The 26,163-nt window shown below is 41.1% G+C and overlaps 1 protein-coding gene and 1 long non-coding RNA gene across 3 annotated transcripts in view; one reads left to right on the plus strand and one right to left on the minus strand.

Moving 5' to 3' along the window:
- The window catches only part of MMP20 (matrix metallopeptidase 20), a 48,514-nt gene extending 22,415 nt beyond the window's left edge, over nucleotides 1-26,099 (minus strand). The window contains exons 1-6 of the mRNA XM_005579461.5: nucleotides 25,961-26,099; nucleotides 17,606-17,853; nucleotides 12,287-12,435; nucleotides 10,232-10,357; nucleotides 9,265-9,426; nucleotides 6,875-7,016 (exon numbers count right to left, since the gene is read on the minus strand). Coding sequence (XP_005579518.3) covers nucleotides 6,875-7,016; nucleotides 9,265-9,426; nucleotides 10,232-10,357; nucleotides 12,287-12,435; nucleotides 17,606-17,853; nucleotides 25,961-26,086 — 953 coding nt within the window. The 5' untranslated portion in view covers nucleotides 26,087-26,099. The remainder of the gene's footprint in view (nucleotides 1-6,874; nucleotides 7,017-9,264; nucleotides 9,427-10,231; nucleotides 10,358-12,286; nucleotides 12,436-17,605; nucleotides 17,854-25,960) is intronic.
- Nucleotides 1-26,163, plus strand: part of LOC102139033 (uncharacterized) — a 270,410-nt gene that overhangs the window by 145,889 nt on the left and 98,358 nt on the right. For both annotated transcript variants that reach the window (XR_006692172.3, XR_010580974.2), the window contains exon 3: nucleotides 7,549-7,800. This is a non-coding gene — a long non-coding RNA (uncharacterized lncRNA). The remainder of the gene's footprint in view (nucleotides 1-7,548; nucleotides 7,801-26,163) is intronic.

The following is a 26,163-nucleotide window of genomic DNA, read 5'->3' on the forward strand; positions in this document are numbered from 1 at the left end:
TGATGCAGTGAACAAAACAAGGAATGCTTGAAGCCTTGTTTTATAACTGGCTGTATGACCTCGTGTGAGTCATTCAATTTTTCTGAGACTCAATTTCCTACTGTCAGATAAGAGTAAGAATAATATCTGCACAAACACTTCAAAGGATCATCTGAGATAAAGCATTTGAAAGTGTTTTATAAATTCAGGACTACCCTTATTTGTAGATACTTTAAAAAGACATGTTTTTACTCTACAAATTTATTAATAGGTGATATGCAGAATATAAACTTAGAGTTTATCAATATAGCTAAGTTTCCTTCTTAGTTTTTTTTCGCTGGAAACTTTGAAGTACAAACTGTCATGTCATTGGCTGAGAAGCCATTCATTCTGTGGGACTCATTAACCAGGGTTGCTTAGTTCAGGATGAATCAGAATCCAAGAAATCAATCATGCATCATCCATCTCACGGAACCCAAGAAAAATATAGCTCATACAACTAAAAACCCATGTGTAGCCAGTGGTGTAGATTAATGGTAGTCAAAGCTGTGCATAGTGTCCTTAAATTAAGAGTGTTTGTACCCATCTGAAGAGCCTGTGAAAATCCATATTCATAAACCATAACCTGTGAACATGTAAAGGGCCCCTCCTCTCTCAGAATCAGGTGGTTCAGAAGAAATGACAATGAGTCAGGGATCTTAGTTGACCTCTGCTTCTTTATCTGAATTATTAATAGATCACAGAGAACTGCTCTAAGTAAACACAATGCCATTTGTTGGCTTTCAGGGAAGCAACCTTCCAGCCAGAAAAGACACATCGCCAGGGAGAATGAGAAGGAGGAAGACTTCCTCCTGTTCCATGGTGGGCTTACCTCAAGCCCATGGCATCCTGGAAATTCCCAATTTCAAATCTACTCTCCAGAAATAGTGGTTACTGTTATTGTTTCCCTTCCTGTAGCATCTCGTATTTGTTTTTCTCCACTGTCTTCAAACATGAACAGTTTCCTCTTTGAAATCCTCTCTTGGCCCTGCTGTTACTGCCAACTATTATGTTAACTTCTTTTGTGGTCAACAAGCTTCTCAAGTGAATGCTCTATCTCAACTCTTTTGTTTCCCCTCATTTGCTCTTATTTATTTATTTTGAGACAGGGTCTTGCTCTGTCACCCAGGCTGGAGTGCAATGGTGCAATCTCAGCTCACTGCAACCTCCTCAAGTGATTCTCCCACCTCAGCTTCCTGAGAAGTTGGGATTACAAGGCACCTGCCACCACACCTGGCTAATTTTTTGAGTGTGTTTTTAGTAGAGATGGGATTTCACCATGTTGCCCAGGCTGGTCTTGAACTCCTGACCTCAAGTGATCCACTTGCCTCTTTCCCAAAGTGCTGGGATTATAGGTGTGAACCACCGCACCTGACCCCGTTTGCGCTTTAATCCTTTTCCATGATCTGCTTTCTTCCTCATTGCTCTGCTGTGACTACATTCTAAATTATCCTGGCCACTCAGTCCCTTTTCTTCAGTCCTCAGTCTGGTGACCTTGGCAACATTTTCCACTGTTGATCACTTAAAAAAAAAATACACCTTTTTTCCCGAGATTTATTTGGGATTCCACTACAGGCATTTTGTCTCTGATATCAAACAGAACTAAGTTATAATTCCAGCTTAGGACAATGGCAGTGTGGATTAAATGAGTGAATGTCTGTAAAATGCTTAGCACAACACATAGCACATTGCAAATTACCATGAAGTGTTAGCTATTATTATTGTTATTATTTTTGGAGTGCTGAATCTCTCTGGTTGTTATTGAATCTTTTTCTCCCATTTCCTAGGCTCATTCTTTAGACTTTTTTTCTTTCTCCTCATTCTCTCTTCAGAGCTGTTTTTCATCTCTACATCTTTAACTATCTCCTTTATGTGGGAGATTCAAAACTCACAAAGCCTCCAACTATGACCTCTTCCCTGAGCACTAGCTTATTTCTATGAAACTCCGTGAAAATTGTCATTGCTTTAAATCTGATACATCTCACCCTGAGTTTTACATCGTGTTCCCAACAAATCCTCTCAATTTTTCTGAGAGAACAATGCTGTATATTATACTCTCAGCCATGAGGCTTCTACCTGCTTTAACTCTTCCTTTTCTATTGTTCTTCTCACCAAATTAGTGTCCTAATCCCGCTGGTGAGTCCTTAGAATGCCTTTTATTAATATATCCATTGTTCTCTCCAATTCCTACTTGCATAACCCTTAAAAATGTTTTTCTTTGCCTTCTAATTTAAGATACATAACATCTTTTGAAATTTGACAATTAGTTACAGATTTAAAAATATATATAGAATCCTATTTTGAAAAAAAAAAACAAATGTGAAGAAACATATTAGACATTCTTGGGAAACCTAGATAGTCTATGAACATCCTCCTCTTTGTGGTTGGTTACCCCACCTGCAAGCAGAGGGCGTGAAAGCAAAGGAACAGCTTGAAAGTGCTCTTCTACTAACTCAAATGCATAACAGTCAATGGGCATATGTTCATTCAGGTTAAATTTCAGTGCTTTTCTTGGTAGTTCCATTTCATAGGCAGAAAGCTTTCTATATTAGTGCTAGGATAGACTCTGGACTGGAGTCAGAAGACCTGGATCTCATGGGAGGGTCTGCTAGGGCTAAAAGACCTGTGCCTATTTTCCTTATCTCTACACTGAAGGACTTGGACATGATCGACCTTTATGCTTACTCTATTTGTAAAATCTATTGTACCTCTAAGATTTATAGATGATTATGTGTGATAGTCTTGATTTTACCCTTAAAATTATGTTGGGCCAAACGCAACATAATATAATAGATGCAAATATAATTTTGGTATGGTTACAATTCCAGTCATTTCTCTCTTATTTTCCCTAAGTGACTGAGGAAATCTGATATAGCCTTAATAATTTTGTCACCTATTATAAAAAGTAAGTGTGTGTTCATTAAGTCTATCTATCTATCTATCTATCTATCTATCTATCTATCTATCTATCTATCTATCTATCCATCCTTCAACTTATTATAGCTAACACTTATTTCCCTTCACACGGAACGTATGAATGTACGTTTACACGCTATGGAGAATATCTGACAATCTCACGGTTACTTTAAAAGGTACTGCATTCCATCTTGCTTTGGAAACAAACCATGTGGTTATTATGCTCATAGCTTGAAATGTCCCATCAACAGACTATTGTTGGTGACGGGGAATTCCAGGCTGTTGAGTGGGAGAGAACAGACTGGGAGCTCTTTCATAATCAGTGGCTCCCTGGTTGCCATTATAACTGTGGCTTGAAAGAATTCTTTGTTCTTTGTCCAGGCTTAGCAAGCACTCTGGGACTTTTAGCGGCAGCTGGTAGGGGATCGGAGCTAAAAAGTCATGGGATTCCAGCTCTGGACAGCATCTTAGGAGGTAGTACAGCAAGGTAGTTAGGAGCATGGGCTCTGAAGTTTGCTAGTTTGGGTTTGAATTCCAGCTCCACCCTTTACTAGCTGTGTACTCTTGAACAAGTTGCTTATCCTTTCTATCACTTGTAAAAGGAATGATATTTCAGGCTTCACAGGGGAATTGTAAGAATGAGATAACGTAGTGCTTTGCATAGTAAGCACTGAACGCTTTGCATAGTAAGTACTGAACACTTTGCATAGTAAGTACTGAACGCTTTGCATAGTAAGTACTGAACACTTTGCATAGTAAATACTGAACACTTTTAAGTCACTATTAGTAACAGAAAACTCCCTCACTTTATAGAAAAGGAAGAGAAGCTCCAGGTGCCACGGTGAGTTAGTGGTCCAGCGCTGGAAGGGACCACTCCTGACTCCCCATCCTGCTTATAGTTTGTGCTAGTTCTTTGGAATCATCTGCCCTACCCCAATAGCTCATTGAATCTGAAATGGAAGAAGATGAGAAGGTGGTGACTAAGCAGATACATACGTGGTAGCAGACCATCTCTCCTTCTGTAGCCCCTCTGCTGATTTTTTGTTTCTAGACGTCTCTTGCACCAATGCCTCACTTACTAGTCTGTTACTACCCTCAGTATTTATGAACAAGACTATGTCAAAAGATGTATCGACTTCAAGTTGTCATTAGTAATTGCTAAATGCTCACAGTTTGATAAACAGAAGGCTTTTTTTTTTTTTTTTTACTTTTTTAAGAAAACAATGATCATTGAATGAAATGGTATCATATCTTTGACTTCACTGTCTCCTTTGCCCCCACTACAACCTCTGATATTTACCAGAAGAATAAGCTACACCCTGCATGATGGCTAGCAACTCACTGCTTTATCACTGAATGAGTGCTACATGCCATTTCAGTGTCTGGGAGAGTGGAGCCTGAATGATATCCCTTAGATGAAGCCAAGGTTACTAAGATCTGTGCTCCAAGCTCCTCCTGCCCTACCTGGTCTACTACTTCTGGGTCGTTGCCTACCAATTCCATTTGATGTACTTTTTGGTAATACTCAAGAAAAAGAACATCAATGGTCAGTGTCTTAAAAATAAATAATCATCAGAAAATTAATAACACAAAAGAATCAATTGGGTTCTCTAAATACCTGAAGCTGTTTATAAGCCTCCCTGCCATTATAAATATTTTTTGATTCCCACTCTTAAGAATAGTGACTGCCATTTATTGACACTATGTGTCTGGCATATTACTTGCTGGGGATCACCTCATCAGTAAGCGGTAGGGCCAGAACTTAATCCCACTGACTCTGCTGTGAAAGCCTGGGTTCCTGGGCCTGGCTCTAATTTGCATTTGAAAAGTGAATGTCTGTCCATTGTCAAAGATTTAGTTCAAGCTCTTTCTAATTTTTAAAAATTAGAAATAATCCAGTATGGGACTGATTAAATAAGTAATGATATATCTAAGGATGAGAATTAAAATTCATTGACAGGAAAAAATAAAATTTTGTGAGTGAAAAAACTTTATAAATCAACACCACTAGTAAAATTCTATTTTTGTGGAAATCATTGCACCCCACTCCCATATGTACAATATCTAGCTCTCTATCCAGAGAAAACGTCTGGAGGGACACACAACAATATGGTTAACAATGGGAATGCTCTGCGTTATGTGCCCTCCAGATTCCTATGTTGAAGCCTTAACCCCCAGTGGGATGGTATTTGGAGATGGGGCCTTCAGGAGGTAGTTAGGGTTAGTGCTGGAAGAGGACATTCCTGACTCATGAGGTCATGAAGGTACGGGCCCCATGATGGGACTGGTGCACTTATAAGAAGAGAAACTGGAAAGCTTGCTCCCTCTTTCGCTGTACACGAAGAGGTCATGCGAGCTCACAGCAAGATGGCGGCTGCCTACAAGCCAGGAAAAGAGGCCTCAGAGTGAAACTTACCTTGCAGATACCTTGATCTTGAACTTCTTACCCTCCAAAACTGTGAGGAATAAATTTCTCTTGTCTAAGCTACCTGGTCTATGGTATTAGAAAGCAGATCAAAGAGAGCAAGTAAGTTTCCCAAGGTGACAGTTAAATGGCTGAGCTAGGACATCAGCCTGAATTGACCTGATGTCCACTTTATCCCTAGTGAGTGTGCATAGCAAATGCTCAATAAATATTTGGTGAATGAGGGTTGGCTAGCTGGACGGATGGACAGATAGGAGACTGGATAAAAGGATGGATGGGTATCAATCCCGCAGACTGATACACTCCAGGTGGTGGGATTCTGGGTAAATTTTGCTTTTTTAAAACTACTTTGTTACTTTCTGTGCGGAAGGAGCAAAAAGTATTCTTACAATAGTAGCTCAGCAATATATCCCCAAAAGCATACAAGATAAGGAACATCACATTTCTCAAACGTCACCTCCTTGGGAAACTCTCTCTAGATCTTCCCAGATACTTGCTTCTTGTTTTGTTTCATGGGCCTAACTTTTAGAGCTCATGTCTCACTATCTTGCAGGGCTTTTGGAGTCATATACCTGAGGGGTATGTAAAGGTGGGGGGCAGGTATCAATCCATCTTTATACCCCTAAAGACTACACTGCTTGAAAACCACAATGGGCTCCATAAACACTTTTGCAATATTGAAGAAGTAGAAGGAATAATGCCGCACATGAATGCTCCTGAGATGCCTCTGCCTATTCTGGTGTGATTGAATTCTGTCTCCAGCAAAGGGAGGAATAGGGTGAATGTTGCTGTGTTTCTCTTTGCCTCCATGGGAAGAAGTAATTAGAGTAACCAGCATCATGGAGAAAACAGCCATACTCCCCAAGAAGCCAGAGTTGGGGGAGAATAGGGATCTGCCTTCTCTGTGCTACCTGATGGGTGAAAGGCCCAGAGGCATTGAAGAGGAAGAGTTTCAGAATGTTGGCCTTGGAATTATCCACCCACTTATCTATCCATCTGATCATCCATCCCATCCATCCATCCTTTTATCCAATCTCCTATCTGTCCATCCATCCAGCTAGCCAACCCTCATTCACCAAGTATTTATTGAGCATTTGCTATGCACACTCACTAGGGATAAAGTGTTAAACAAAACGGACATCAGATCAATTCAGGCTGGTGTCCTAGCTCAGCCATTTAACTGTCACCTTGGGAAACCTACTTGCTCTCTTTGATCTGCTTTCTTTATGTGCACATTAGGGATTCTAATCTCTACAGTGAAAAGGGTTAGAATAAATATTGTCCATTTATGGAAATCACTTAGCACAGTAGCAAGACCACAGTAGGTGCACCACAAACAGTAGCTTTGGCAGTTCTCTATCTCCCCCAAAGACCCCTGCCTACCACCCTCCTGCTGCATAGGACAGCATTTCTGCATGATCTTCATACACGGCAGCAACAAGGACCTGTGGGACGACATTTATCTGGGAGTGGAGATGAGGCCCAACGAGAGTCGGTGGCGCGTCTGAGGCTTACCGGCCCTTGAAGAGCAGGAGCTCCTTCCCCAGCATTGTCACTGCGTCAAAGGATGAGCTGGAGTCACAGAGGTCGGGGGTGGATGGCTTGTGATGGGGGGCATGGGGCACCATGGGCTTCCCCAGGAATGGTTTCCGAGGTCCTAGGATTCAAAATGACTTGGTCAAAATGGTAACGGGAATTTGGAGTTCACACACTTCTGTTCTAGATAGAGCCCCAGGGGAGGTTGTACACTTTCACCCTGGACATGTGATCATAGCCATGGCTGTTGAGGGCAGGTAGACTGGGGTTTGAGTCCTGGCTCTCCTGGTTGCTGAGCCGTGTGATTTGCCGCACATTATTTAACTTTTTAAGCCTCAGCTTCCTCACCTGTTAAAAGGGAGGGATGAAAATAGTACTCACCTCAGAAGGCTGTTGTGAGAATTAAATAATTCCTGTAAAGCGGGTAGCAGAGTGCTTGGCACATAGTAAGTCTTCTAAAGATCATTATGTTATTATAGAACTTCTTTGATATCTACAAGTGTTCCAGATTAGAAATGTAATTTAAAAATTGGCATGGATTATTTCTTTGTAATTAAGTTCTCTTTTTCTCAATAAGAAAATTTTCTTATGTGTTTTCCTATTATTTTCATAGACTCCTTGGCATCCTGCCCTGTGCTTTTGTCTTTTACTAGGCATCCAGGAAAAACTGAGCGAATTCTTGTGGAATTGAAGTACACTGAAAGTGTTTGTTACTTAAAGGTATCTTCTGGTGGATCGTCTTGGAAAACATGGACCCAAATCTTGCGAGAGCTGTCAGTGAGTCTCCCCTCCTGCTCTGCATCTCTGAGGACCTTGCCCCAGCTCCAGAAGAATGAGTCTGCACAGCTTGGACTGTCGCCTCTGGCAGGTCCCTGCTCTTTGATGAGGCCTCGTCATAACCACAGGTGAGAGTCAGGGAAGGAATGAGGCACAGGGAAGGGAAAGGTTCCGGCCTCTGATAAGGGTCAGATGAGGTTTGAGATCAGGGATGGAGTAGGGTTAGCAGCAAGGCGAAGATCGGAGGCGGGGTAAGGCTTTGGGAGAAGATGGAAGCTGGAAATTGGAGAGGGTCAGCAGCGGCAAGCGATCATCTGGGTGATATGAATGCTCCCTTGTAACATAAACCCATGTTTTCATGTTTCATTCACCTGTGTCATAATAGCTGTGCCAAAATATGTGCTTTGCCTCCTGGCCGAGTGACAGTGGCCATCCGAAGGCAGTGACTTTCCAGAGCACAAGGACCTCTAAAGGCAAGTGTTTGAGCTCAGCCCTTCTCGATGGCCCACAGAAATTGCTTCCCATTGGAGCACTGCCACCAAGACTCTGGAGCTGAGTTTGTGACATTCATGGTGTTTTTCCTGTCCCTCAAGGGTCAGGCAGATCTGGTGCTTTCCCCCTCCTGGAAATGGATAGAGCTGGCTGAAGACTTCTTGGGATGAAATTTGCCTTTTGTGCCTCAGGTGAAATCTGACTGATTTTGAATGGTGTGCCCATTTCTGGGCTTCCCACCCTCCAGATCTCCTGGGGCCAGATTCCTAGTGCCCCAGGAAGGTGCTGGGGGATCTGGGTCTCTAGGCACTGAGAAGATGGGGAGAGGCTCTGATAAGCAGAAGCCTAATAACCAGGTCTCCAGGGCTCAAGGGAAAAGCAATTTCCTAGATCTTTTTGCCTTTTATCCATTAAAGAAAAATTGTCAAGGTCTAAGGATGTTTCAAGATTCCTTCTGATGGATTAATTGGTTTGTTTCCCTTAAGGAAAATTGGATACAGAGTTTCTAATAATCCCTCATTACCTTTTAGAAGAATGCTAATACTTGAGGTAGTTTATCTCAGGATACTTACTGCCTTTGAACCTCAGCTTTCCCAGCTATCAAACGAGGAAAACACTTCACACCCCACAGGTTAGTTGTGAGGCTGGTGTAAGACTACACACATGAACCTGTTTTGTAAACTGCAGATCGGCTACATGGCTGGGCGTGGAGTTATTTTAATCATGATTGCTATTTTTAGGGAGATAAGGTCACTTATCTGCAAATGGGTAAGCACCACGTATATGAACTATAAACTACATCCATCCTCTCCCAATTTGTAAATTCTAACTTGCACTCAAAGGAAAAACACAAACAGACAAATGACTATATTTTTTAAGGCTATCCAGGACTAATATGCTCTAAAGGAAAGGTGTAAAATTTAATCACACATCACACACACATTTATAACTGGCAAATGAGCTCTTCACAAGAAGGCATAGTTGGGGCTATGGTTTCTAGATTGATCTTTACCAATGCAGATAAAATGCACTTTCTTTAAGTTGGAGACTGAATGCCTGCCAATTTCAGGGTTAGTGGTCAAAGAAGGTAATAATCTTACCATATAATGCCTGGATCCCTTTCACATCATCTTTGGGGAGGTGGAATCCATAGGGATTCTGGTACTTATAAGTTGGGTACATCAGTGCTGATGGGTCTGTGGAATGGGCCAGGCCCAGGGCATGACCAAATTCATGAGCAGCAACGGTAAACAAATTAAAACCTAGACAATATGACAGAGAAAAAACAGTATCACCACAGGTTTTTGTTTTCTCCATCTTCCATCTTTATAGGATAATTTATGCCCACATCACAGTTAACTCATCTCCTTTTCCTAACTGGATTATTCAAATTTTGGTAAGTTATTCTGGCACTTAGCTTTGGTGACTTAAATTTTCCCCCTCTTGGCTAGAAGGGGGTTGGAGGTGGGGGAGGATGGAAATGCACATCAATCCATTTTGCTCATCATCAGTGATGTTTGGTAGACTGATAAAGGAGAGCCTTGGAGCAAATAGTGGCAATGATATTTGGGAATAATTCATAAATTTAGACCACAAATGCCTTAATAGTTCCCTGCTATTACAGCCTACACCTTTTGATCCACATGTTTCACACTGAAGATTTCCAGATGACCTGTATGATATTCTGGAACCTTTATTCCCATCCCCATCACACTTCTCAGGACAGTACTGATTCTCTTGGGTCATTTCTGAATGTAGCCTATTTCCAAGAACAAGTAAGAAATCATAAATACTAGGTTGTTGAAGGAAACGAGAGCAGTGCGTTGAGAAGGGGATGACCATTTCTTCAGATGATATGCTATGAAACAGATCAGACAAGTCTACAACACAATTTGGGGTGGATTTTTTTCCCTTATGTGATCCCTTTTGGATTTTTGGCTTACTTGTTTTTCCTAGCCAGCCCCCCTAGTTAAAGGGTGGCTTGGGACGTTGAACCTCAAGGTTTCATGATGGAGCCCAGAAGAAGGTACAATATTTTCCAGGTTATGGTGAATTGTGCATATATACCATTCGTTCCCATAGTCCACTTCTCAGCATTGTCGAAATGTGTATCTCCTCCCAGGCCTTCTCCAGGAGCAAATGCATGGGCTAGAGTCCCCCGAGGCCCATCGAATGGATAGGAATCCCCATGATCTAAACAAGTGGGGAGAAAGGCCAACAGGATTGAGTCCTTCTAGCAATTTTGAGGGCACATCATATTACAGAAAATGGACATTTTGAATAGCATTGACACTTCAATTTACTTTTCAGTATTTATTTGTTATAATAGGAAGTTCACTTGTCAATGAGTAACTGCCCATTGAAAAATAAAAGAGGCTAATTCATACTGCAAAGATAGTAAGCATTAAAAATAATAATTAAAAAACACCTTTTTTGGGTTATTGTTGCTATCACAACATCTGTTAACTGACACATAGGATACTGTGGACTTTGCACATGCCATGGATTACAAAAGGAGAACTAACCGGGGGGCATTGGATGGAAAAACCTACTCCACTGATTGAAATGTGAACCTGTTGGCAGAATGACCTTTCAAATTTGATTCAGCTGAGATAGTGATAGTGAATTGAACAAGTGTGTGCTTTTTGTTTCCATAGCACAATACAGTTTAAGAAAGTGTCAAAAATTTATCTGCAATTTTGACATACTTTCATGTGGAAAACTTATGAAAGTCATAAAGGCATTTATAAAATCCTAACTTTTGAAGCTTTTTTATGTTTTTGTTTAATTATCTATTTTAATTAACAATTCATTACAGATTTAATAGAAGAGGAGGAGGAAGAACAAAATGAGGGTTATAGTTTACCACTTTAAAAAACCTTAGTAAGGATACCCAGTTTTAGTTAGTTGTTGTTTTTTTTTTTTTCTTCTTTTTTTTTTTTTTTGAGCTGACAGAACAAAGTTCTGGTATGCCATTTCTCAGGTTTCAGTGACATGCAGTCTACTCAGGTGCATGCACAGAGGACTTCATGCAATGGCATCACAACTAAGTAGACTAGCACAGTCCCTGTGTTGGCTTATGTATTAGGGGACAGACTGCAAGCTTGAAAGACCAAGAGAGAGCCAGACATTCATTCCTTGGCCTTCAAAGCTACCCCAAGTCACACTGCCCTCCCTGCCACTTCACCAGGGGTGGCCTTTGTCCTTTGGGAGGAATAGGACCTGCCCTGGGCCAGGTTGCACCCAGGACCATTTCTAAAGGCTCTATTCTCAGAACTTGCTTGATCTTCTCTCTCCTAGCTCCTAAGCGTGCTTTCCCCCCAGTGACATCAGATTCAAATTAAGATCTGGACTTGAAATGACAAGGACACTTAGAAATCTTATCTGAGGAGGGGAATAGATAGTAGCTGTCACTTACCCTGACTATTACGAAGCTGAGAAGGAAAAGAAATTTCATGAGCCATTTGGCCCTCCCTTTATCTATTTCCTAGACTTGCTTCTCTGAAAAGGGATCAGAGCTCTCACCAATCCCTGTGCAAACTTACGCCTCTACTCCTTACCAGGGTGAGCAATGGAATGGAGAAGAAGTGGGAAAGTTGGAGGCAGAACTCTCACACATCTCCCAAAAGGTGGTCTGCAAGTGTGGGCAAGACAGGAACGACACTTTCCTAACCATTGCTGCAGGGGGAAAGCTGTATCAAGGTCACTGTGGAAGGTATTTCCTTCAGTGAGGATTCATGGTGGGATATTCTTGGCTAATATGGAGGGGGGTATATAAGTGATAAACACCATCATGGGAATGGATGAGGTCATGTGGCTAACGGGAAAGCAAAATCTGCAAGAATTTGTCCCCTAGTGGGGCAAAGTCATAATGAAAGTTTGTTACAGTGAATCTACTCTACAGCTGTATCTGATGATGACAAGACATGCTAAGAATTCCTATTTTCTTGATTCTATTTTCCGGCCAGAGGAAGATCATGGCTTTGTCATGGTCTTGGCCTTGGCCCATCACAGTACGGTGTGAAGGAGAAGTGTGTGATCACTCGAATTAAAGATGTAGAAGGAACAGTATTGGGACAACTCTCCTTTGAATTAGTAGATGGAATCCAAGTACCACAATACCTCCATTTTCAAAAGATATCATAATATCCGCTTCTCCTGAGTTTATTCTGACAAAGCTCAGAGGGACGGCGCTACTCCAGGCCTGCAAGGCCATCTGCACTGCTTTTTCCACCTCGGCAGAACTCATGGAGGTTGTGTATTTAGATACTCTGTGAAAACGGAAGAAACATGTTTTCTTTTCAGTAACTGCTCCAAAGAAGGCAAGAATTATATGTTGTATTCAAAAATTGTTAAATATAAATCTACAATTTAGATTTTTTCTCTGAAGTGATAACTCTTGTTTTGCTTTATTATATGTTAAATTGCTTTATGTGAAACAAGACAAATGAAAGGGAGAGATGAGAGAAGTTGGGATAATCTGGTACTGAAACCGTTTAACTTTCTTTGCTATTATACTACCTCTGACTTAAAAGAATAAAATTTGTGGCCAGGTACAGTGGCTCACGTCTGTAATCCCAGCACTTTGGAAAGCTGAGGCGGGAGGATCACTTGAGGTCAAGAGTTCGAGATCATCCTGGCCAAGATGGTGAAACCCCGTCTCTACTAAAAATACAAAAATTAGTTTGGCGTGGTGGTGCAAACCTGTAGTTCCAGCTACTCGGGAGGCTGAGGCAGGAGAATCATTTGAACCCGGGAAGTGGAGGTTGCAGTGAGCTGAGATCCGGTGATTGCACTCCAGCCTGGGTGACAGAGTGAGACTTTGCTCAAAAATAAATAAATAAATAAATAAAACTTGTGAAATGTCACAGGTAGTAAGTAGTCAATTTTTCTTAAAGTTGTTTTCATTGAGAGAGGACCTCTTTTTCCCCAAAGGGACTGGATGTTTTCAATATGAAAAATAGAAATGTAGAGTTTTGAAGTTTTGCTAATTCTTATTCAGAGCTCATCAGGATTTCCCCAGGGCTGTTGGGGAAGATTTTTTTCCTCAGAATAATGCATTCTTTTTTTCTTCTTCTTCTTTTCTCTCTCTCTCTCTCTCTCTCTTTTTTTTTTTTGTTTGAGATAGAGTTTTGCTCTTGTCACCCAGGCTGGAGTGCAATGGCATGATCTCTGCTCACTGCAACCTCCGCCTCCCAGGTTCAATTGATTCTCCTGCCTCAGCCTCCTGAGTAGCTGGGATTATAGGCGCCCACCACCACACCGGGTTAATTTTTATATTTTTGGTAGAGACAGGGTTTCACCATGTTGGCCAGGCTGGTCTCGAATTCCTGACTTCAGGTGATCTGCCCTCCTCGGCCTCCCAAAGTGCTCAGATTACAGGTGTGAGCCACTGCCCCCCAGCCCAAAATAATGCATTCTTAAAGAGGAAGGGCTAGCTTTAAAAGTGGAGGCTCGCGGCCGGGCGCGGTGGCTCAAGCCTGTAATCCCAGCACTTTGGGAGGCCGAGACGGGCGGATCACGAGGTCAGGAGATCGAGACCATCCTGGTTAACACGGTGAAACCCCGTCTCTACTAAAAAATACAAAAAATTAGCCGGGCGCGGTGGTGGGCGCCTGTAGTCCCAGCTACTCGGGAGGCTGAGGCAGGAGAATGGCGTGAACCCGGGAGGCGGAGCTTGCAGTGAGCTGAGATCCGGCCACTGCACTCCAGCCCGGGCGACAGAGCGAGACTCTGTCTCAAAAAAAAAAAAAAAAAAAAGTGGAGGCTCACTGGAACTGAAAAAAAGGGTGAGACTTTCAGCAATTACTGGTATGACGATGACACCTGAAGGCAGAAAAATGTAGTGCTTTTTGGACTGTGAGTGGAGTCAGAGTTGGTGATTGTTAGAACTTTCTGCTCTGAAGCCCAGGGTCTGGGGATTTCTGGCAACATACAAAGGAAAGGCAGGAAGGGCGACTTCTACCTGAGACCTTGGGCTGGGCTGGAATATGATGAAAGTGAGAAGCTGTGTCTGTGAGAGCCAACCCCATGAGCAGGGACCGGCCCTGCTTTCTCTCTCTCTATAGCTCCTAGTCTAGTGCCTTGCACATAGCAAATGCCTAGCAATTGCCTGATAAATAAATGAATGAATTAAATAAGTAAAGCTAGCTGTTTTCGGGCCCACTCAGTGGCTCTCAAAGTTTTGGACCTGTGATAATTACCTAGGAAGCTTGTTAAAGATACAGGTGTGGTCCAGAAGTCTGTGTTTTGAAAGGTATCCTAGGTTATTATAATGCAGATGGTGCAATTTCAATGAGAAACCAACAGCAATAATGCTGGGGTCCCAAGTGAAAGGACTGTGCCCACAGAAAGGATAGCAACTAGCTTAATTCAGGACTTGAGAGTGAAGGAACAAGGAGCTCTTCAACCCCAGGAGTTGGGGCCAAAAGAAGAGAGCTATAGAATTGAAGGGGGAGACCAGAAAGACCCTCAAAGGGACTATTTAATGCTTTCAAAATATGCCAAGCCCACTGTGTAATATGAGTCTGCAATTTATCACAACTAGGTAGACTTATTACTTTGACATGCCCTCGCATTTTTGATAAGTCAGCTGTATCTTTGAGCTGACAGTGTGTGTTGGCCTGAGAAGACAGGGAAGGAGAGAGGGATAGCACCAGAGAAGAAGAGAACATGGAAAAATCCCCGACTCAGGGTCTGGAGCTTGATAAAGCAATAATAATACTAGCTAATATTCTTTGAAGTCACACTATGTGCTGTTGCTGCATACACTTTTTAAGTGGCATTTATTTAATCCTTACTATGACCCGTAAGAGGAAGATCATCTTCATCATCTACATGTTATGATTAATGAGGTTTAAGCCCAGTTCTGTCTGACTCCAAAACTTATGCAAATAAGCACTATGCTGTATTTTTTTTTTCCTTTTTGTAACCCTTTGGGTTATATTGTAAGAAGTTATTCTGAAAGTCAGTAGCTACACGGGCAGAGTACTGTGATAGCGTCTAGTGTCCTTTTTCATGGGGAGGGGACGGTGCAGTTGTTGGGGAGCAAGAGTGGATGGACAATGTGTGTGTTGAGGGGTTTTAAGATTGCCCACCTTATCGCAAGAATATTATACTTCCCTAAGTATCACATTATCTTGACCCATGCTTCTCGTCTTTGTTGTATGTACATAGTCATGGACTAAAATTCCGGAACACAGTTTAAGAAAACTATGAAAAGACTCTGTCGATGCATATACATTTTTCTTGCCTTATTCTTACTATCTCAGAATCACTTTTGTGTTCAACTCCCTATGAGGTTTTTCTTCCCCAATTGCTTTGATGTTTTTGTTCAGCCTGCCACCTTATGGATTTATTGGCTGATAGCAGGTAACAAATGGCCTAGGGGATTCATGACTGTTCCCTGGGTTCTGGCCCCTCATTTAATCAAATGGACTCACTGGTGTGCTGGAACAGTTTAACAAGTGGCTCTACAAGGAGGAAAAAAAACCCCTTGATTTGTATGACTTGCTGATTTCTGTGTTGTAAATATTCTCACTATGGCTAATTCAAGCTACCAATTTACCATCACTGAATGCCAGGTTGTGAAGAGATGAGCATGAATGAACCATTCAGATTATACAGATGTACATAGCCTCATGAGCAGAGAAAATAATAAAATGTAGTGAAATAAGAGGCAATATGTTTTTATTACCTTTGTTTTTAATATACTTTATTTAATATAATTATTTAATATAATTTACGAAGTAATTATAAATATTAAATAATATAAAATATAATAATATATTTTATTTATTGTTAGAAAATAATATATTTTAATAATATATTAATAATAAACAATATATTTTATTTATTACTATAAAATAATATATTTTAATAATAAATATAAATATTAAATAATATAATTATTTAATATAGTTTAATATAGTGTAATTTAATTTAATATAATTTAATGTGATTTATTTAATTGTGAATTTACATAATTCAACAATGGCTGTCTTAGCAACCAGCTCACAAAATTCTTGGGAGCTTAACAAGTGGCTGCAACCTTCCTGACATTTTAAGGATTGGCTTCAGTGAGCTATTAGGAGGCAGCTCTAGCACACCACTGCTTGGACTATTGCACAAGTCCAGCCTTTCCCCATCTCCAGTTATCATCTAGACGTGTTCATCTTAAAAGCGAAATCTGATCCCCGTCCTAGCTCTCCACTGCCCTGGAGATAAAGTCCAAACTCCTTAACATTACGCTCTAGTTGCCCTTAAGGCTGCCCCTCCAGCTTATTTCCTGCCATTGCCCTTCCTGGACCCTCTGCCGCAGCCGCATGCCCTAGGCACTGGTGGTGGGAATGCTGCCCATCAACATCCAGTCTGTCCACTCTCTGCTGCTATATGCTTGGTCTGGTTTTCTTCTTAGAAAACTCCTTACATGTGCAAGGCCTGGGGCAGGACCACAAAGAGTGGAGGCCACTCTTCTTTTCTGACCTGCACCCATCTGGCATGCGTGAGGCCCACGCAGGCAGGCACCGTCCACCCCTACCTCAGGCTGAGGGGCAGATACCATGCATAATTTGCCCTCGATTGTACCAACCTGGGGAGGAAGTCTGCCCTGGCCCCAGAATCAGGTCTGGCTCTGGGAGAGGGAATTCCAGCCTCTGTACCCTGAGCACTGCAGGGAGGGACAGAGGTTCTGGTTGGGTGTGTTCCCTTGGTTTACACAGGATGAAGTCAGAGGATTAGTTGGGGGAAGAAAGAGGGCAGGGAGGGTGTGAGGGGAGCTTGGGGCTAAGAGTGGAACTACTTCTACTTTGCCTTTGAATCAGGCTCAAATGTCACTGCCTGGTCCCTGGGCCACTTGCTAGCTCTCTCCATGTGAACTGTGGTCCCACAGTTCACTGCTTAGAGCTATGATTTTGCACGTTTCACACAGAGCTACAGCTGTCTGTTTGCATGTCTGTCTCTCCTTAAAGGACTGTGAGTTCCCTAAGGTCAACAAAGTTGACCTGTTCACCTTTATGTCCCTCAAATGGAATGCATTTTTTGAATCATCAATAAAAGAGTTTTGGAGTCAATGAAATAAATTACTTTATTAGTAAGTTACTTTTTTCTTTCTTATTAAGCAGGTTGTTTTAAGAAAACTGGTTTTTACTGCCAGGTCATTAATCCTAGACTAGATTAAAGATAGTTGTGTTGTTTCTAACTGATGAAATTGTTTGAAATGCCTAAAATAGCCAGTCATTATGATAATCCTAAGACCATATTTTCTGGTGAATTGCCCATTGTCATTGCCTGACAGATGGACGTAAACAGTTCTTATTCTTTCTTGCGGTTGTGAGGCGTCAGGATTTTTATACAGATGAGAAGGAAGATTTTTTTCAAGAAAAGGGAAAAAGAGAGAGGGGCTGTTTTTTCTCTGAATTTGGAAAGACTTGATCTCATTACCTGTATGTCAAAATATTTTTTTTCCATTTGGGTTCACCAGGGAAGAGGCGATAATTGGCCACATCAGGAACTCCACAGCGCGGCTTCTTGATCACGTCCATTGTGGTCTGGTCTAACTTCCCGGTGACTCGGAGGCCAAAGAACGCTTGTAGCTCCTTAATCTTCCTTACCATGGAATTGCCTCCTCTTGCAACCATCTCACCAATCTGGTGTCCTTCTTTATTTGTGTAATATTTGTCAAGATACGCCTGAAATGGAGAGGCAGGCTGACATGTCTACAGTGTAGTCTGGGAAATACTCATGCTCAGGTAAGGCAGGGGACAGCATTCCTGATGTATTAAAAGCAGTGTGTAGAGTATTTTCCCATTTATGAAAAAGGCAGACATATTTGTATACATATAGCTTAGCTATACTCCAAATTATTAACGATGATCGGTTTTGGGTAGTGGGGATTACAGATTATTTAATTATTTCCTTTCATCCACCTGCATTTTATAGTTTTTCTACAATGAATATAACAAATATGCATTTTTGCTTTAATTTTTTTAAAAGAAAAAAATTCAGGGAAGGAATCTGATGTGAACATTATTTCCGTGGATCACTTATTTGTCACTGAAGTTCTTTACCCAATTTGCAAAACAAAGGCTATCTGGTTTCTTTGGTAAGCAGTTATTGGTATCATCTTTCCATTGTACATAATGCAAGATCAGTATGCTTTTAAGTCTTGGAGGCATTGTATTCCAGCCTGTCATACTTTACAAAGGCAGAGGGTCCACCTGTTTTTCAGCTGAGGATTTTAATGAGTTCAGATGTGTTCAGTATGTGGGCTGGAATTTGTTTCCATGAGACAACTTTCCTAGGCAAGGCTCTTTGTCCCTTGAAGCAAATAAAATAAGCCATAAATTATAAGGCTTTCATTTGCACAAAAAGACATAAAGCCCCTCAGTATATATTGTTCAAAACACTTTTCTATGACTCATGGCTGGGATTAGGGTTAAACGAGTGACGCAGGGGCATGCAAATACAGGGTTGAGGCCTGCCTTTGGCCCAGGAATTTCACCTACCCAGCTGATTTTAGGAAAATAACCAAAGAGCTGCTAAGGGTTCAGTCATCCTTTCATATCCATGGGGGAATTGGTCCCAGGACCTCTCTCAGATACCTAATCAACAGATGCTCAAGTCCCTGATATAAAATGGCATAATATTCACATACGACTTAAGTACAGCCTCCTGTATGCTTTAAATCATCTCTAAATTACTTATAATACCTACTATAATATAAATACTATGTAAATAGTTGTTACACTGTATTGTCTAGGGAAAAGCTACAAAAAATGTATGTTTTGAACATACCTTCCCTGAAACAGATGCAACCGTCGATTTTTTTCTTGAATATTTGCAATCCATAATTGGTTGATTCCATGTGTACAGATCCCATGGATACAAAGCACTGATTGTATTTAATTATCTACAATTTTGTATTTATATAGTATATATTTATTTATTAGATATAAATTACATACTATTCACCTATATATTAGCCATATATTACCACATATAAACTATGCAAATTGTTTACTTACATATCATGCACACGTATTTTTAACATATATATAAAGATAATAATTGGAAGTAACCTTAATGTCTTATGTCAGGGGATTTAGTATATATATTATCCTATATTCATATGAGGCAATACTAGGCCTCTAGTAAGATCAGTTTTGAAAAATAAATATTTAATGTTATGAAAGAATGCTCTTTATGTAATGGCAATATACTGAGAAAAGAAGAGAAGAAATCTTTATAAGGTTACAATAATAATTTTCTGAGTAAACCATACATATACACACATGCACACACACACAATAATAAAAGGAAGTCTGCCTGAATATTAATGTTGATTATGTCTGGGTAATGAAATTATGGATGACTTAATTTATTCTTTATTCCTTCCTATATTCCACATTTTTTTACAATGAGCATGAACCGTTACTGTTGGGGAAAAAATAAAAAGGAGTAAGTCTCACTCATATGTTTGGAGAGGATACTCTATTTTTTCACTGCAGGATCAGCCGATCCTTCACTCCCTGCCCTGCTTGTGAGAGAAGATCACTTTCCCTGTTGTTGTCCCTTATAAACACCTTAGGTGAGATGAGAAGCCAAGAGGAGGAAAAGGGAAGGAAACATGGGGTGCCCAGGCTCTGAAATCTAGCCTAGGTATTCTGAAACAAAACTGTGACTATTTGGTTCCATTCCACCTCTAGTTAGACCACCTTAAGTAAGTATTTATGTTTCTCATCCTTTTTTTTTTTTTTTTTTGGCAAGATGAGGTGGATTGGATGAATTGTTCCTGTCTGTGCACGTTGATGCTGTGATAATGCGATGCTTGTGGTAATGTCTGAATTATACTCCTCAGGGTTAAGCTCCATGTATAAGACCAGGTCCTCTGTGTCTCTGAGATCATTGATTTCAAATATTTTGTTCTCCTGTTAGATTATGTGTTACACTCTACGTTCTAGTTTTTGTCTCACAAAATAGGTTATATAAGGGAAGATGCGCATGATAAATTAAGTGGAAAACATGTTTGCCGTGTTTACCACTGCTATTACAGTATGAGCCATGTTTACAAACGTAAGTGATATCTAGTCATACCATCCCAGTCATATCACCAGGGCTGAGATGTGGCCAGTGGTGGTTACCAAAAACTCTGTAATCAAGATAATAATTTAATGCAGAATTAAAAAAAATAAAATCAATGCCAAAAAATCCGTGATAAACAAAATTTCAAAATTTTAAAAACAGGATGCATTTCCTGCCTAGGTTGCCTCACACTAATCCTGGCCTTGAATCATAGAAAAGTGTTATGAAAGATACAGTCTAAGGGACTAACAGTGGTTAAACCTTAATAATGGAGTTAAGATGATATATTTTTAAAGACAGGGTTTTTACTTTTTTTTTTTTTTTTACTACAAACCTGCATAATTTTTATAACCAACAGTTTGTTTCTTTAAAATATGCACAGGATGTTATTCTGAGAGCACGAAAGGTTTATGGCTGGTCATACAGGAAGGATTAAAACAGTACCTTTTAATGAAGTAAAAATAAAATTAGAAACTATTCCTTCTTAAAAACAAAAATTCATCACTGCAGTGATATAAACAAAATATCTCCCTAGTTGGTGCTTCCATAAGATGTGATTCTTGTACTAGTAAAACACGTGTCTCATTGCACTGTAAACCATCACTTCCTACCAATTTCTTATTGCTCTCACCTGCTTGTTTGCAACCTCCTTCCAATCAGGCACCGTTTTGCCTTCACAGATACAAACCCTGTGTTTGACTCAGTTCTAGGCTCAGAGTAGATGCTCAGTTAATGTTTCAGCTCTATTTCTTTAGGCAAAATATGAAAGTGTGTTTCCTTGAAGAATTATCAGATATCCTGAAGTACTGAAAGCTTAGAACTCTGGGCACTTTCCTGCTAAAGTTACTGACAAGGTTTTGGCATACTTTTCACAGTCACAATATTCTATCAGGCACTTAGGTGTGTGCTTAGAATTGCTTTCATGTGATACCCTAACGCTTGCATACTGTTGGCTCAGCACTTATTGTTGGCGCTGAGACAAAGAATTCAGAATTTACCAGAATTGTCCCATTTCCTTCCAAGCTTCCCCACTTCCTCATTGTTAAAATTATAGAATATTGAGATCAATTATCAGGTGATCCTCTCTCCACTTCTCTTCCAGTATCTGACAGATAAAAGTACAGGAGGCCAGGGGTTCCATTCCTGCAGGCTAGCAGCTTAGGGCTCCCTCCCAAGCCCTCATTCAGTTCATTTCCTTAGTGTCTTTCCTGAAACTTAAGAGTTTAAAACTCAGTTTAAGTACGCTCCAGGACAGGGTGAAACTTAAGGTACATTTCGTCAACATTTTTCTTTTTTGGCGAAGTCACTGTCAGGTTCCAGGGTCAGGTTTGGGGCCACCACTACACCAAATGCACTGAGTACACTGACATGCTCAGTGTCAGGTTCCAGCCCATGCTGAGGTCTGAGGGGAATGGGTGGGTGGCAGATAGCTGAAAGAATCCTCAGGGAGGGGGTGCGGGCATAGGCAGATGAATATGGTTTTATTCAGCAGCTCTCTCTTCAGCAGCTTTCTCACACTGTCCCCCCTGTTTCAGCTGCTAGAGCCGGCTGCTCCCACACACAGCTGCGTGGCTGGCCCGCCCTTCAGGGTCAGCAGCTTAACTCTTTCTCTCTCTGGGCACAAGCCGGTTCCTGGCTCCCCTCCACCCACCCGCAATATGGATAGCTTTGGCTGGCTCTCTATTTCTCTGGGTGAGAGGACTCCTGTACAGTGTCAGCAGGGCAATTATACCTTTTACAGACAATAGTGGCTTAGAGCTAAGTGATGGCCTTCCCCATGTTGTGGCTACACGGCTGTGATAACAAGTGGAGATATACGCCTGCACCCTAAACTCACCGAGTCACACAGGATGTTTACCTCGGCCTATGCCTGCTTGGCTGCAGCACAGCCATGTTCCTTACAGTCACACAAATAGATTTGTGCGAACTTTTAAAGCTGTCTGAAAAATCCTAGGTTCTAGTCCAGGCTGTGTCACTAACATGCTTTTGCAATTCTTTTAATTTCTTGTGGTTTCAGCTTTCTCATCTATAGAGTGGTTTCTGCCCTACTGGCTACACGAGTGTGAGGATCCAATGAGGTCCTCAATGTGAATGCTTTTAAATGTGTCAGAATACTTTAAAATGCCCTTTTACTCATTAAGTCCATGTCTGGAAACCTATCCTGAAAAAATAATTGTTTAAATTAGCTTGATGTACAAAGATGCTTATAGAAGCTTTATTCATATGGAAGTAATCTATTTGCCAAATAAAGGAAATGGTCAAATAAATTATAACTTATATTCTGGAATATTTCTGAGTGTTTAAAGTGATGTTATGAAAATAGTATAAAATCAAAATTTTCTTATTACATAATAGTTAGAAAAGTAAAAACCACATTTTGAAGACAATAACAATTTTAAAAAGTCTTTATCATAGAGAATAAAATGGTAGTAAAACTGCCTGAATTAACAGTGTGTATTTTCATTTTCTTTAGTTATGAGTTCATAATAATGGGGTAATTAAAATTTTTGTTATTTTTAAACATAATTTTAAAAATATGTTTTAAATGTCATATTAATACTCATTTTTTTTTAAACAAACAAATCCAGAATAAAATCCTGGATTATGAAAATAGGTAAGCATTTTGCCGTCTCATCATTTTCAAAGCACTTATGCAAATTAGCAAATCAGAATTTAAAGGACACAAGTGACATTAAATAAATCAAGAAGCTGTTTATCTTCTCAAGTACAGATTTTTTGGTGGGAGGGAGAGGTGTATGGTGTTTGGAAACATGACCTCTTTGGTGTTTCCAGGAACCGTTTGTTCTTTCTTAGCGAGTGACCTAACAGATCACTTAGCAAGAAGAGAGCATCTCTAAGCATTCTCTCTGCTTAGCGTGACCCAGGCCACCAGGCACCAGAGGACCCGCTGGCTTCGCCTGTCCTTGGGACCCTCTTCCCTGACCTCTTGGCTCTAGTCACATGGGCCTGATGATCACATTCCAAGCAGCTGCTGTTTCCTCTGCCAGGACTGCCCCATCTCCGGGTCTTCATGTGGCTGGCTCTTTCATGCAGCTCAGGTTCATCTGCAAGGTCACTTCCTCTGAGCAGCCTTCCTGGACTACTTCATTTAAAAATACTCCCTCCCCAGACCACTTCCCCAGTCAGTAACTCTCTGTCATCCTGATTAACTGCTTTCCAATCTCACCGATCACTTTGTGAAATAATCTTGTGCACTGATTGGCTGACCTGTTTAGCTTATCGCAGCACCTTCCCACCAGCTCCCTCGTCCTCATGGAAGCAGCATAAGAACAGCGGCTTCATTTGTTTGATTCCCTCATGCTTCTCCAGCACACACCACACTGGAAGCATTCAATACATGAACTTTTGCTGCCTATTTTACTGCTTTTGTTCGTGACTTTATGAGGCTGATGAGGTTGTTATATAACGTTTCTATAAATTATAAGGTAGGATGTTATTAAATACTTCTTTCTTGTCACTGTGATCCTCATTAGAGGTTCGGCCAGATCATTCCAGACTCCTACGGAGTGATGAGTGTCCCTGCCCAGAGCTGAGGGCCAGGGCCATTGCAGGCAGAAGGTGCTGTGTGCCAGGTGAGGAGATGTGGACAAGTTTCCCTGCTCCTTGGTCTAAGATCTTTCTAAGAGTATGTCATAAGGGAGACAGAGAAGGGCTGATTTATTTTGGAGAGGAAGAAGTAAGGAATCATTAAATGTCCCCAACATTCCCAGGCCATGCCATTGTTTCTAAAGATGCCCAGCTGACTCCTGACCAGCTAGAACAGCAAGAATGGCTCCACCCAAGAGTGTGTAGCCCAGGGATCCGCAGCTCCTGGGCTGCACGCAGGAACCCGTCTGTGGCCTGTTAGGACCCCGGCCCCACAGCAGGAGGTGAGTGGCGGGCCAGCATTACCGCCTGAGCTCTGCCTCCTATCAGATCAGCACAGGCATTAGATTCGCATAGGAGCAGAAACCCTATGGTGAAATGTGCATGTGAGGGGTCCAGGTTGCATGCTCCTTTTGAGAATCTTAAGCCTGATGATCTGAGGTGGAACAGTTTCATCCCCAAACCATCACCCCCCAGCCTCCTGCTTCCCATGTCCATGTAAAACTGTCTTCCATGAAACTGGTCCCTGGCTGGTCTAGCCTTATTCCTTCATAGACTAGTCAGGGGTGGCTATTTTTTTTCTGCAAAGGACAATAATTAATATTCTTTGCTTCTAGGCAAACCTCTGCCATTGTGGCACAAAAGCAATCCTAGACAATCTGTAAACTAAGGGACAGGGCCAACTGTAGTTTCCCTGAACCGTGGATTAGAAGATTCCCAACACCTCAGATCCATTCTGGCCTCAGCATGGCTCTCCTTCCGGAGGTCACAAAACCTCTTTAGTTTCAGAATCACAGTGGCATGAGGCAGGGTAGGGAAAATTACATTTGGGAAGAAGGTACCTAAAACTAGGTGGCACGGACAAAATACAATTGAATAAAGATCCCAGTATCCTGAGTTACTTTGAAATGAGTTCATCTAAAAGTGAGCTAAAGTCAAAGGAAGTTCAATTCAATATGGCTGTGCTGGGCATCAGCTGTGCTGTTCATCTGTGGAGCTGATATTTAAGTGTTTAATGACTGGTACGGCTGGGGAACTGACCAGTGAATAAGGATGAGTAGCAGAAACAATCGGTAGGGACATGCCATTGCACATGGGTGGAAATCAGCTCTATGATGCAGACAGCCAAGCGGTACACGGGTGCAGCCTGGCAGGCAAGAAAGCAGCCCTGAGGCAGAGCTAGTGATCACAGGTATGCTATAATGTTGGCAGACTCTTGAATAGGCCTGTGTACAAAAACATTTCCTCTACATATCTTTCACTAATGTTGGAAATTCCATCCTTAGACATCCATTTCTTAAGGTTAAGGATGCCACCCTTCTTTCAAAAACAAAAAACGCTTGGAAGCATATATATAATATATATATAGAATCATTTTGAATCAAGTAGTCTTTGCAAAATTTCTAATATGAATCATTTCTATCAGACCCTTTCCAGCAGTCATATAGGAGAGATGTTAAAAGAGGAAAATACACAAAGTTTAAGCACATAAACTTTGTACTTTGTACTTACTACATAAACTTTGTTATGTACTTTGTACAGAAACTTTTACTTCGTTGGGGAATATGCTTTAGGGAGAAAAGGCCCTCAAATGAGAAGTGGGTTGGCACCCAGGAAGAACTTAGTCCACTTTAAATTTTGATCAGGGTTACCTTGAATATAAGAGCCTTTTAAAAAGTGTAAACAGAGGAAATCTCTTCGTTGTGACTGCTAAAGCTTAGCACTAAATTCACAACCTGCCTCTAGCGTGCGGATTATTCCTCGGTTTTTATTTTTCTGCTTCTGTTTTTCATCCTACATCATTCCTGAGAAGTACTTGTTTGGTCCTTTTATATTGTATGGTTTTCACAAGCCACCTGGAATTCTTTATGAAGCAAGATAACTAGGTAGATATATATTTATGTATTTATTCAATCATGTAACATGGTACACCTAATATGCACCAGACACCAATCTAGATGGACAGAAGATAGCATCGATCATACTTCAATGGACTCACATAAAATGATTTTAAAAGAACAATAGAATTTTTTTCTTATTTTCTCACTATGCCCTTTTAGGTTTTCTAGGGCAAAGGAGCAAGAAGGAATTGGGCAAAAGTTCACAAACCTGTGCGAGGCGGTAGTTGTTCCTCCAGGTCCTGGGGGAGGCTGCAACTAGGGAGGGGGCTGCAGTGGAAAACTTCAAAGCCATGATGAGGAGGACAGCAAGGCCAGATGCAGGGAGCACCTTCATCCCCTCACAGTAGCTTGGTAATTATATCAGCCTGGGGGATGGCAGACAGTGCACGTTTGCACTTCGACCTTGAGCTC

This window comes from Macaca fascicularis, chromosome 14 (genome assembly GCF_037993035.2).
Source record: "Macaca fascicularis isolate 582-1 chromosome 14, T2T-MFA8v1.1".
Lineage (NCBI taxonomy): Eukaryota > Metazoa > Chordata > Mammalia > Primates > Cercopithecidae > Macaca > Macaca fascicularis.